The 14,194-nt window shown below is 41.3% G+C and overlaps 1 protein-coding gene across 1 annotated transcript in view; it reads left to right on the plus strand.

Annotated features, from left to right (window-relative positions):
- POLA1 (DNA polymerase alpha 1, catalytic subunit) overlaps positions 1 to 14,194 on the plus strand; it is a gene marked incomplete in the record, with an annotated part of 464,240 nt that overhangs the window by 216,636 nt on the left and 233,410 nt on the right. The window contains 2 exon segments of the mRNA XM_056558791.1: positions 7,248 to 7,380; positions 10,425 to 10,556. Of these exon segments, the coding sequence (XP_056414766.1) occupies positions 7,248 to 7,380; positions 10,425 to 10,556 (265 nt within the window).

Here is a 14,194-nt window from a genome sequence, read left to right on the forward strand (position 1 = left end):
TGATTTTCATATCCTTTTGCAGTGTTAAGGTTGCCAAAAACTTTCAATAATTGTAAGCTACAGCTACACTTTTATCTATAAAAATCCAAAATGCCTGACAGATGTCAGTGGAGAGTCTGGACCCAGCGGGTACTTTTGCATGGGTCGCATAAGCTGCAGGTTTTCAAATAGGTTTGCATGTGGAAAATCTTCTCAGTGTTACAGTACCCGCATGGTGAAGAAGATTTTAGGGAATTTCTGTCTCACACAGCAGAAAAAAAAATCTGCACCGAATCTGTATTATGTTAAATTATACTACAGACATATTTCAGATTTTTATCTTTTCCCATTGCCTTTAGTTGAAATCTGCAATAAATGCACAAAAAGATTTTGAGGATTTTATACATTATTTTCACAGCATATTTGTCTCTTTTTAAAATATCATTAGGCTTTGTTCACACATCATATTTTGGTCTGTATTTGGAACTCAAAGTAATCGTTGACGTTTGCCAAAATGGGGAACCTGTGCAGAAAAAAGCATAATGGAAAGATTTGTACTTTTTTTTTTTTTTCTTCTTCAGCGTTTTGGATCTAGTCCTGGCTTTGATGCAAATTCTGACCAAAACACTTTGCGAACCCAGCCTTAGTATTTCATAAATTCAGCTTCCTAACCAGTATTACTACTGTGCAGTGGCTGCAGCATATTGACAAACATTTCATTGTGAAAATATCGTACCTATTATTGTATCAACCCTCTTAAAATATAATATGATGCCAGCCTAAGTAGTCCTGCATAGGGGTGCCTCAATCAACTGCACAAGCACGTACTTGCAGACAAAAAAATTTTTAAGGCCAAAGTCTATTTTTAGGAATTATTTTCTTGTAGAAAAACCATACAATCATCAGACTTCTAGCAACAACATACTTAGTTGTGTGATAGAGCTTCATTTGTTTTCTGGCCTACAGTGCTGACCTTGTTAGCTTTATTAAATTTATTGGTTGCTGACAACAATTTATGATTCTTGCCTTCTGAGTTAAGATATGCTACAAGATTCTTTAAAGGAAACAAAAAAAAAACCTTGTTTGTAGTCATGCACACATTTAATCAGTTGTTAATGGTAACTTGTATACATTTATTTTCTTCATCATAGAATATAGGACTCAAAACTGGTGTTTATAACTATAATCATTTACCATGTTTAATAAACAGTGTGAAGACTATATAAGCAAGCACTTGCCAGTTATGTTTCAGTATTACTGTAACTTTAACGATTTATGATGTTTATTTATCGGTCAGCATACTTATTTAGCAACGTTAGTTTTGCCGTCAGCCTTTTATCCACACACAATAGTGAAATGCTAAAATGGACGTTTAGAATAGAAACAGATAATACTTGAAAAATAGAATTCCAAAAATGCAGCATCTGTCCATGGAGACCGGACTCGCAATAAACTCAAATTGCTTTGCTGCGTAGTGCTACCTCTCGGTTCTATCTTGTAAAAAGCACAATAACAAATATGAAAATATTGAATGCTGTGTGCTTTTGTTACGGCTCAGTAAGGGACTCTAGCTTGACAAAGAAAACACAGGCAGTAGGGACTCCAGATTTAGTGGTATGAATCACATGTTCCTTAACTGTTGACAATGGCACATCTGAGGTATTTTGCAGTACACAAGAGGGACAAAATACATCAATTGTGCACATTGTGTTATAAGGAGACAACAAGCCTGCTTAAGAAACTTGAAATAATCTATGCGGCTTTCATCAAATAATGCAGACTTTAACTAAATAAGTATGCATTGCTTTTTTTTTTTTCCTTTTAGCCTTTTTATGTCTTAAAAATTGTGTGAAAATGTATAAATTATTACAGGTGGGCAGCAGTTTATAATAAAGCTTCACCTAACATGTGACTGTGTAACCTTGGACTCTTTTGAAGAATCTGATGTCATGTTATCATCCAAAACACTCATGTTTCAAAGTGATAGATGCATATGTAGAGCATAAAGTGTTATCAGTTTCCATTTTGGAAAATTTGGAAATATATGTGATGTATTGAGGGCAGTATTAAAACCTGTCCTTAAGATATGCTCCATACTAAGCTTAACAGCTGTATGTTAGGAGCTTTATGAAATGAGTTTCCATGGTCAAGCAGCCAAACTTAGTGTACCTGTCAGATCCCACAAAAAAAATTGTTACTCCGTAGCTAATCCTGACCATGAACATCTCATTTTTATTCCTCTAGCTTCTATTCCTCTAGCTTTTTTATAAAAATACCTCTTTTCATTTGCTCACAGTGTTTACAATCCTCTCAGGGGAAGGGTGTGTGTCCCTTCTTGTAGTGGGAGGTTATTGATGTGTACAGAGCTCTAACCTCAACCCATCAAACTATTTTAATGAGCTTAAGGTCAGGGCTCATTCAAAATGGGTCCCAAATCTGTATTAACACTCATAGCTATTAAATAAGTTTGTACAACATGCTAATTTTGATGTGATGGCCAGGAGTCCAAATTTTTTGGCCTTGTAGTAGAGATTTTTTCATAGAAATAGGCATTTATTATAGCTGGTTGAGGGGGGACTTGAGGACTGGAATTGAGAAACCATTGTCTGAGGCTCTCTGACAGGACATGGGCTGCTATACTTCTGGCAGGTGCACATTTTTTGGGTGGCATTGCAAATAAGTTGGAAAAAGGAACAGGTCACTTATTTCAAGCATAGACTTTGGGGAAAGTACACGTAAGTACATAATGGTGGTTGGTAAAATAGTCAAATACATATCAGAAACCTGAGGCTACTTTCTGAATTCCCCTCTTGTATTTCACAGTATTATATAATCTTTTTTTATTTTTTTTATTTTTTTTCTATTGCAAAATATGCCATATTGGAACATACCATTGAGCTGTTTTCAGACAAGCATAATGCGGCCTCCTTACCTTCTCTGGCTTCAAGTGCCTGTGATGCTTTCAGTTAAGATCTGTGATCATTAAATAAGAACATTCAGAGCACTCATTAATGCTAACATGTTTGTGGTAAATACCTCAGACAGAACGACTTGTCAATAAATATTTAAAGAAAATATGCCATTAATATATGGTAACCACGTTTTGAACTAGAGAATACAGGTTGTGTAGGTTGTTGTCCATCTCTTAAGATGTGTGAGGTTTGCTTTCCTCATGCTATGCATGCTATTATAAGGAGATTACCTGTTTGTAATTTAAAGGGGTACTCTGCCCCTAGACATCTTATCCCCTATCCTTTGGATAAGATGTCTGATCTCGGGGGCTCCGGCTGCTGGGACCCCCTCCATCTCAGGGCCAGCACCCCAGTAATCCACTGCATGGAGCGAACTACGCTACGTGCTGGATTACGAGCGTCCATGGCCGTCTCGCCCACTCCCATATACATTAATGGAGGTGGGCGTGACGACCACGGCCACCCAAAGCCTAGCACAGCTGGCGTTCTTAAAATAAATGTTTAGAACGCTAAGGTGCTGGGTCAGAGATTGCGGGTGTCCCAGTGGGCGGACCCTCCATGATCAGACATCTTCTCCCCTTTATTATGGTCTATTCACACATACAGTATGATGTGCAGATTGGATGCGCAGGATATTCTGCTGCAGATTTCAATATAAACCGAACACCGCTTGAAATCCTGCGCATCAAATTTGCACAGAATACTGTGTGTGAATAGACCCTTAATGTTACTCAGGAAATTATTGACATAGCATTTGCAGCAATTTCTAATATTTAGAATTTTCTTAAGGTGAGTCTATTCCTTAAAATCATTTGAAGATTAGACACTTCTTAATTACCATTTATTTACACCTGCTGTTATTCATCTCTGTGCAGTTTTTTTTTAATATTCCATTATTAGGTATCTGAATTAACTCTGGGGGGGGGGCATATAATAAATGCTTGGCAGATATGCTGGACACAGTAAATGAGGGGGATCTATTATGGGGAATACCTATTTCGGTCACCTCTGACAAATATCAGTGAAGTTTTGACTGTAGTTAACTATGTAACTGAAAGCCAAACCCCTTGTACAATAAATAGGAGCAATACTGCTTCCTCTCCATTTTAAAATGATGGCTCATTGTATTCTTCTGATGAGAATTGGGAAATTGTGCATCTTGTTCTTGGCTACATGAAGGGAACGTGTCACAGATAATGACATCCCTTCCACTTAAAGTGTCCCTTTCATTTAAAGAAATGTGTTTTTACATGTTAGAGTTTGATCTTGGGATCCAGGTGCTCTATAAAAAGTCTATGAGCCTGTCTGCAGCATGTGAGGAGAGTGCAGGGCGAACGGTGCTTACAGATAAAAGCTTTCCCCTGCTCTAGCGATCGACACCTGGACCCCCAATAAAAAAAAAAAATATTTCAAAAGTTTTCTGAATTGATTTTTCTTTCTTTTTTTGTCTGTATATGACATAAAAAAAAGGAATAATATGTATGTCTATCTATATATGTGTGTATATATATATATATATATATATATATATATATATATATATATATATATATATACATATATAAACTCAACGTGTGTGTATGTATGTATGTGTGTATGTTCCAGCATCATGTCCAAACCGCTAAAGGTATTAACATGAAACTTGGCACACATGTTACTTATATGTCAACAACAAACATAGGATAAGTGATTTAACCCTTACTCACCCCCATTTGCCAGGGGCGGGGTTTATGTTTAAAGTCCCATACAAGTCAATGGGAAATATATGTTACTGCATAACTTCCAAACGGCTTGATATATTTCGATAATACTTGATCACATGTTACTTATATATCCACTTAAAATATAGGGTAGTTAATTTAACCCTTAACTATTCCCATTTGTGAGGGTCGGGGTTTTCGTTAAAAGTCCCATGCAAATCAATGGGAAATGTATGTTCCCACATAACTTCCGTACGGCTGGAGATATATCAATAACTGGTACACATATTACGGGTCGCGATAGGAGGTCGGGATAGGACTACCGGGATACGGGATAGGAGGACGGGAAAGGAGGTCGAGATATGAGGTCGGGATAGGAGGACGGGAAAGGGGGTCAAGATAGGAGGACGGGATAGGAGGTCGGGATACGATGACGGGATAGGAGGTCGGGATATGAAGTCAAAAGCTTCCTCCTTTGTTTATTTTCCTCCCCAACAAGGATTAGGTAGGAAAAACCGGGCAACTCCGGGTACTCAGCTAGTATGTGTGCATATATATATATATATATATATATATATATATATACACACGGTATTTGTGCGTCTCTTGTTTGTTTTCTAAAAGCAAAATAATCCTATGGCTACAATCCCATAGCAGTTTTTGGTCAGTATTTTACATCAGTTGTTTGTAACCCAAAACTAGTAGTGCAAACCACGCAGAGTAAAGCTAATGGAAATATTCGTACCTCTTGTAAAATTCAAACATACCGTATATGCCGGCGTATAAGACGACCCCCAAATTTTACAGTTAAAATATAGAGTTTGGGATATACTTGCCGTATAAGACTACCCTCCTACAGCGATGTACAGTACCTTGTAGTTCCCCCCCATATTAAGTAGGCAGTATAGTTCCCCCACATTAGGTAGGCAGCATGTTCCCCCACAATAGTAGGCAGCTCTCCCACATTAGGTCAGCAGTTCCCACACATTAGGTCAGCAGCTCCCACATATTAGGTCGGCAGCTCCCCCCCACAATAGTAGGCAGCTCTCCCCCCCCCCCCCCCCACAATAGTAGGCAGCTCCCCCCCCCACAATAGTAGGCAGCTCCCCCCCCCCACAATAGTAGGCAGCTCCCCCCCCCACAATAGTAGGCAGCTCCCCCCCACAATAGTAGACAGCTCCCCCCCCCCCACTAGTAGGCAGCTCCCCCCCACACAATAGTCGGCATCTCCCCCCCCCCCCACAATAGTCGGCAGCTCTCCCCCCCCCCCCCCCCCACAATAGTAGGCAGTCCCCCCCCCCCCCCCCCACAATAGTAGGCAGTTCCCCCCACAGACATACAGCTTCCAGCCATATAGAGTGTGGCTGGAGGCTGTATGTCTGTGTACTGCCCCCCACAGTGTTCCAGTCACCGCTCCTCCGGCTCGGGGTCACAATCTACTGCTATGGCCTATGGACCATAGAAGCAGTCCCGGGACCGGAGGAGCGGTGATCGGAACACTGTAGATGACGCGCCGCCGGTCACTCACCATGCCCCGGCCAGCTCTCGTCCTCCTGCGCCTCTATGGTTGTACGCACGGGACGTCACTGACGTCACGTGCGTACAACCATAGAGAGGTGGTGAAGCGCAGAAGGACCGGAGGAAGACCGCAGGAGGAATCGTGGTGGACACAGGGATGTCCGGCATAGGAATACTTATGATTATCTTCCCGGCTCCTGTGTGCGGCTGCAGGCGGAGGCCGGCCAGAGCATGTAAAAACGAATTCATGTAAACTAAAAACCAGGGTGCCTCCAGCTGTTGTGAAACTACAACTACCAGCATGCCCGGACAGCCTTTGCCGGTCCGGGCATGCTGGGAGTTGTAGTTTCACAACAGCTGGAGGCACCCTGGTTTTTAAGTATACTGTACAGTTATTAGTTTGTACATGCTCCGGCCGGCCCCCGCCTGCAGCCGCACACAGGAGCCGGGAAGATAATCATAAGTATTCCTATGCTGTACCCCAATACCCGGCATATAAGACGACCCCTGACTTTTCAGAAGAAGATATGGGGTCAAAAAGTCGTCTTATATGCTGGGATATACGGTAAATACTGTGTGGTTGTGAAAGTGACCAGAAATCCTCCAAACTCTGGTGTTCCTGGGAAGAAACTCTGTCTTTGAATATTTCCAGTTTTAAGTACTATTCTAGAAACCCGACTTTTAGATGGGATGGCCTGTAATAAAGCTGAAAATTTTTAGTTGCCAATGTCTTGTAGAAAGTGCCTATCATTCATTCTCCCAATGTTTTTTCTCTGTGAATACTCCCTGCTCTGCTTTAGATGCTATTTTATTTTCTTGGAAAATTATCAGTTAACTTGCTCTGATTATCTCACTGATTTCATTTGTTCAAAGAAAGGTTGTAAATTGTCTCTTTTGTTCCCGATGTCCCAATTATGTTCCACCTGCTTCTACTGACCTCCTTAGCTTCTGATTCAGTCAAATTAGCTCACCCTTGTGATGGGTAATGTCTGCAGCTATGGCAGATCATGTCTTCATCTGTGCTTCTTTTGTTTTCTGGAAAAACTTTTACATTTAATTTTATATTTTTCCTTTCTAGTTTTGTGATCAGCCAGATCTTGTCAGACCAGCCCCGTGACACCATAGTAGAAAACATTCAGAAAAAGCTCATGGAGATTGGAGAAAATGTGATAAATGGCAGCATTCCCATTAGCCAGTATGAGATTAATAAGGTAAACGTTTTGAAGGACACTATGTTTCCTTATTTATTGGGCTCCTTGACAATCCTATTGAAGTGTTCTGGCTTTGTTGACTTTTTAGAAATACTCTTTCCACATGCAGTTTTATACTGACTGTATGTATGATTTGAGGTACTCCGCCGATCTCCCTGCTGCACCCCGGTGATCATTTAGAGTTTTGGGTGCAGCTCCGGAGGCTCGAAACGTCACGGTCACGCCCCGCTCTTGACGTCACGGCCACATCCCCTCAAGGCAAGTTTATTGGAGTGGGTGTGATGGCCATCACGCCCCCTCCCATAGACTTGCATTGAGGGGGCATGGCCATTGTTCGAGCCTCCGCCCTGCATCGCCAGTCATCTGGCATGGAGCGAAGATAGCTCCACGCACCGGACGTCTCGGATGCCGCAGCTGAGATCACAGGGGTCCCAAACGGCAGGACCCCCGCCATTAGACATCTTATTCCCTGTCCTTTGGATAGGGGATAAGATGCCTAGGGGCAGAGTACCATTTTAAGTACTCTCTTGTCATACATATTAAATGCAGTGTAATAAGTTTGTGCAGAGGCTAGCTCATTTCACTGCTCTCTTAAAAGAACTTGGGAGACTATTGCCTAAATTCACAAGGAACTTTTCTCCCATAACCCATTTGTACTGGTGTTTACAAAGTTTCAGATTTCAACCAGAGCTGAGCATAGACAATGAATATTGGTCTTTTCTTTAGAAGACCCGTTTAATTAACACACCAGTACTGTTTTTCCAATGTCTATATTCATTATTAACCCCTTAAGGACATGCGCCGTAAATGTATGACGCTGCGTATCGATACTTCGCGCACAGCACTGTACATCTATGGTGCGGCTGTGTCGCGAGTGCAGGAGCTGCACTCGCTTCATTCAAGGCGGGTCCAGGCAGCTGTCAGCAGCAGAGGACCCGCCGGTAATGGCGGACATCAGCGATCTCACTGATGTCTGCCATTAACCCCTCAGATGCTGTGATCAACACAGATCACAGCATGTGCGGCACTTAAATTGGCTGATCTGATCACCCGCGGAGATCGGATCAGCCAAGTTGGCGGAAGGAGGTCCCCTCACCTGCCTCCGTCCATCTCCTTGGGTCTTCTGCACTGATCTGCCATTCAGCAGACCAGAGCAGAAGATTGTGGATAATACTGATCAGTGCTATGCATAGGGCATAGCACTGAACAGTATTAGCAATCTAATGATTGCTATAAATAGTCCCCTATGGGGACTACAAAAGTTTAAAATAAATGTTAAATAAAAGTGAACAAAAAGGTGAAAAAGCCCTTACCTCAATAGTTTAAACCCCTTAAAATGGGCACTGTCAGATACAAAAACTTTTGATATGTTGTAAAGCATGCAAAGCCAGTAGGTTTTGCAATTGCTTTCATTAGAACATTTTCACTATTTCATACTGAAAAAGCCAAACAACTGCCCCCCCTGCCTGCTTGGACACATACTAGTCCTGCTCTGTCCATGCATCATCACCTGTGTCATGGACACACTTCCTTGATTGACAGATGTGAATGCAGGACTCACAGCTGGAGGAAAAATCCTCTCACTGTCAGCTTGTGTCCCGCTACTGTCAGTGAGGACAAGCTGGGAGTTGTAGTTTTGCTAATGCTAGGGGAGATGTGAGCAGACAGCATACTGAGGGAGAGGGCGGAGAACTGCACAATGAGGCCCCACCCCCTCCATTTGAGAGGAATTCAGACTAGTGAGCTAAATTAAAAGTGTAATAAAAATAAAGTTGCAAGACACATAAAAATTTGATGTACATGGTCAGGATTAGGTCCTGAGTGATAAATGACCCCATTATAAAAACTGCACCCCACAAAGTATTCAAAATGACAGTTTGTTAACCCTTTAGGTGTTTCACAGGAATAGCAGCAAAGTGAAGGAGAAAATTCAAAATTTTCATTTTTTACACATATTCTTGTAGACCCAGTTTTTGCATTTTTACAAGGGGTAATAGGAGAAAAAGCCCCCAACATTTGTAACACAATTTCTCTCGAGTAAGGAAATACCTCACATGTGTATGTCAAGTGTTCTGCGGGCGCAGTAGAGGGCTCAGAAGGGAAGGAGTGACAATGGGATTTTGGAGAGTGAATTTTGCTGAACTGGTTTTTGGGGGGCATGTCACATTTAGGAAGCCCCTATGGTGCCAGAACAGCAAAAAAACAAACAAAACTAAAACACATGGCATAATAGTTTGGAAACTACACCCCTCAAGGAACATAACAAGGGGTACAGTGAGCCTTAACACCCCACAGGTGTTTGACGACATTTTGTTTAAAGTCAGATGTGTAAATGAGAAAAAAAAATTATAATTTCACAAAAATGCAGTTTTTCCCCAAAATTTTACATTTTTACAAGGGATAATAGGAGAAAATTGCAGCTTTTTTCCCACATCAAACTGAAAAAAAAAATATTAAAAAGCGATCAAAAATCACATATACGCAAACCTGGTACTAAAACAAACTGCAGATCATGTCGCAAAAAATGAGCCCTCACACATCCCTGAATACAGAAAAATAAGAAAGTTATAGATGGTCAAAATAAGGCAATTTTAAACGCACTGATTTTGTAAAAAAAAAAAAAGTTTGAGATTTTTTAAAAGCAGTACAATTATCGAAATGTATGTAACCATAGGTATCATTTTAATCGTGTTGACCCAGAGAATAAAGAAAACATGACCGTAAAGTGTACAGCGTGAAAACGAAACACCCCCAGATTTGCTAAATTATGATTTTCTTTAAATTTCCTTACATAAAAATTTTTTGGGGGGGTTTGCCATACTTTTTAGGGTAAAATGAGTGATGTCATGACAAAGTGCAACTGGTGACGCAAAAAACAAGCCATCATATGGGTCTGTGAATCAAAATATAAAAGTTATGGATTTTAGAAGGCTGGGAGAAAAAAAAAAACTAAATCTCAAAAATAAAATTGGCTGTGTCCTTAAGGGGTTAAATAAGTGGTTTTTTTTTTGTTTCTATATATTTTTTTATCTATATTCTTTTAGGCTCTAACAAAGGATCCCCAGGACTACCCAGACAAGAAAAGTTTGCCTCATGTACATGTTGCCCTATGGATAAATTCGCAAGGAGGAAAAAAAATGAAGGCTGGGGATACAGTCTCCTATGTCATATGCCAGGTAATCACTGATGCTCTATTTTGTTCCACTTTGGGCTATAATGTTACGTTATCTATGCCCAAGTGTTTTGTCCCCATCATGTATATAAAGATTTTAGATATTTAAATGACCTTTTACTACCAAATTCTCTTTGATATCTTCCTGTACAGTCAATGGAAATAAAGTTACCATTCATGGTGTCCCTTTTTTTTACTGGAAAGTTGAAAGGGGCCTCATTGTGAAAATGACACTACCTTTATTTTTCTTACATTTTCGGGAGGTGTGCCACTGAGAATTTGTGTTCCATCCCTTGTTTCTGCATGTATAAAGGGATTGACTAAGCTAGTATGTTTGGGAAGTGAAGGCAAATTTTCTTAATTCAAAACTATGCTTATTAAAGGACATCTGCAGCAAAAGATAACTGATCCCCTATCCACAGAATAGGGGATAAGTGTCTGATCGCGGGGAGTCCGACCGCTGGGACCCCCGTGATATCCTGCACGTGGCCACGGCTCTTCTGCGACTCCTCCGGGCAGGAGGCGTGCCGGCCGCAACGTGACATTGCGGCCGACATGCCTCCACCATGTATCTCTATGGGAGAGGCAGGGAGGCAGCGTTTGTGCCTCCCCACGTCTCCCATAGAACTGTATAGAGAGGGGGCGTACAGTCAACCTCAGAGAGTTCGACGCTACACGCATTAGCCACTCACATAGAGTGGCAATGAGGGGCCCCCTTTGGGAGAATGCGGGTGGTCCCATCGGTTGGACCCCCCCCACGATCAGACACTTATCCCTTATCCTATCGGGAGAGATCTAACAAGTGTATCTGTCATTAAGAAAAACTTTCAACATGTCACAGAGACATGTAAAAGGTTGGAGTCTCCATTCTGACACCCACATGATCATTTTAACAAGAGGGGAGAAGCACATGATAGTGCGCTTCCCTCCCCGGCTCAGTAGTGAACCTGAATAGAGATTGCTGACAGCTAGGGAGTGAAATGCTTAAGTGCATGCTTCTCCCGGCTTATTCTAATGATCTTAGGGGGTCTGAATCATGGACTGTTCAATTTTTTTTTCTATTTAACCCCTTAACAATGCAGGACATATATTTACATCCAGCTCCCGCGATATAACGCGGGGTCACGTGGTGACCCCACATCATATCGGGTCGGTCCCGGGGGACATCAACGGCCGGGACCTGCGGCTAATATCGGACGTCACCGATTGTGGTGATGCCCGGTATTAACGCATCTGAAGTGGAATTGAAACCTTCCCATCAGCTCAGTCGGGTTGATCGGCACCACAGTGGTTTCACCGTGGAGTTCCGATCAGCTGTACGGACACAAGGAGGGTCCCTACCTGCCCCCTGCACATCCGATCGCTGAATTACTGCTCCGTGCCTGAGATCCAGGTAGGAGCAGTCAAGCGTCGATAACACTGATCAATGCTATTGCATGACAGTGATCAGTGTAGGAAATCAGCGTGTGCAATGTTATAGTCCCTTATGGAAATAGAAAATAAAGTGTTAATAAATGTGATTTAATTAAAGTTTGAACCACCCCCCTTTTCCCATAAAAAAAAAACTATGTAAATAAAAATAAATATAAACATATGTGGTATAGCCGCGTGCTTAAATATCCGTACTATAAAAATATATACAGGGTGGGCAATTTATATAGATACACCTTAATAAATTGGGAATGGTTGATGATATTAACTTCCTGTTTGTAGCACATTAGTATATGTGAGGGGGAAACTTTTCAAGATGGGTGGTGACCATGGTGGCCATTTTGAAGTTGGCCATTTTGAATCCAACTTTTGTTTTTTCAATAGGAAGAGGGTCATGTGACACATCAAACTTATTGGGAATTTCACAAGAAAACCAATGATGTGCTTGGTTTTAACGTAACTTTATTCTTTCATGAGTTATTTACAAGTTTCTTACCACTTATAAAATGTGTTTAATGTGCTGCCCATTGTGTTGGATTGTCAATGCAACCCTCTTCTCCCACTCTTCACACACTGATAGCAACACTGCAGGAGAAATGCTAGCACAGGCTTCCAGTATCCATCTTCCTATTGAAAAAACAAAAGTTGGATTTAAAATGGCCAAGTCCAAAATTGTTGTGTATTTGGTCACTTTTTATACAATAAAAAATAAATTAAAAAGCGATCAAAAAGTCCGATCAAAACAAAAATGGTACCGATAAAAACTTCAGATCAGGGCGCAAAAAAAATGAGCTCTCATACATCCCCATATACGGAAAAATTTAAAAAGTTATAGGGGAAATCCTCTTCACCTCCCGCGCTTTCGTCCTGGCTTCGCGAGGTATCCCACTTGTACCATATGGAAGAACTCCTGGCTGACTCCCGGAACCAACTGCATAGGTTCATCAGTATTTGGAGGCCTTGGTCGGAGTTCTTGTCTTCCTCTGATTTTGACACCCTCCACTCGAGTGATTAGGCCCTTTCGTTGAGCCCAATATCACATGGTCCTGCCAAAGATCCTGCGCTCATGCCCTGGGTGTCCCAGTGTCTGTCCACGTCAAGAGGTATACTATGTCCATCCCCTAGACCTTCTTCCCTCCCCCTCCCCTCCTATTCTTCTTGCCTTTTTCTTGCCCTCTCTCCCCCTCTCTTTCTCTCCTCACTTCCCTTTCCTTCTCCCCTCTTTTGTCTTTGCCCTCTGTTCCACCTCATGTCGGTCCGTCTGCGTCCTGTACTTGTTTGATAGGTCCACTTTGGTTATCCTGCTCCTCGGAGCCCTTCCCAGTTGGCCTGGTATTACTCCCCTTCACATCCATACGGGTCTCCTCTGCCCCTGTGAGAGGAGAGACGTTCTTTCTCTGTTCCCTTTCTGCTTTGTTTGACAGTGTGTGCCAGAGTGGCCTAGAAGCCTTTATATTAGAGTTAATTTCCTGAGTTTCTAGGATGAGACTACACGCATACCTGGACTGTTTATACCTGATGTTCTGTATTTCTGACCCCCAAAGGGCGACACCTTGTTGTTTGCTACCTATGCCTTCCTGACAAGTCGCAGTTTTTGTATTGTTATTTTCTTTATGTAAACTTTAATAAAGATTTACTTTGAAAAAAAAAAGTTATAGGGGTCAGAAAAGGACATTTTTAAACGTATTAATTTTGGTGCATGTAGTTATGATTTTTTCCAGAAGTACGACAAAATCAAACCTATGTAAGTAGGGTATCATTTTAATCATATGGCCCTACAGAATGAAGATAATGTCATTTTTACCAAAAAATATACTGTGTAGAAACGGAAGCCCCCAAAAGTTACAAAATGTATTTTTTATTTTTTATTTTTTTTTTGTCAATTTTATCACACAGTGATTTTTTTGGGGGGTTTCACCGTTGATTTTTGGGTAAAATGTCTGATGTCATCACAAGTATAATTGGTGGTGCAAAAAATAAGTCATCGTATGGATTTTTTAGGTGGAAAATTGAAAGGGTTATGATTTTTAAAAGGTAAAAAAAAACCTGAAAAACGCTGAGTCCTTGAGAGGTTAAAGAGTTTTTATCATATAGCAATACACTTAATACACCTTATACGCAACACTTACTCCCACAACTCTCCCCCACTTATGCCCTCCCTAAACCCTCCCCTTACAGACAGGTTTTACCAGTGCAAATAGAATTCAGCCA

This window comes from Hyla sarda, chromosome 2 (genome assembly GCF_029499605.1).
Source record: "Hyla sarda isolate aHylSar1 chromosome 2, aHylSar1.hap1, whole genome shotgun sequence".
Lineage (NCBI taxonomy): Eukaryota > Metazoa > Chordata > Amphibia > Anura > Hylidae > Hyla > Hyla sarda.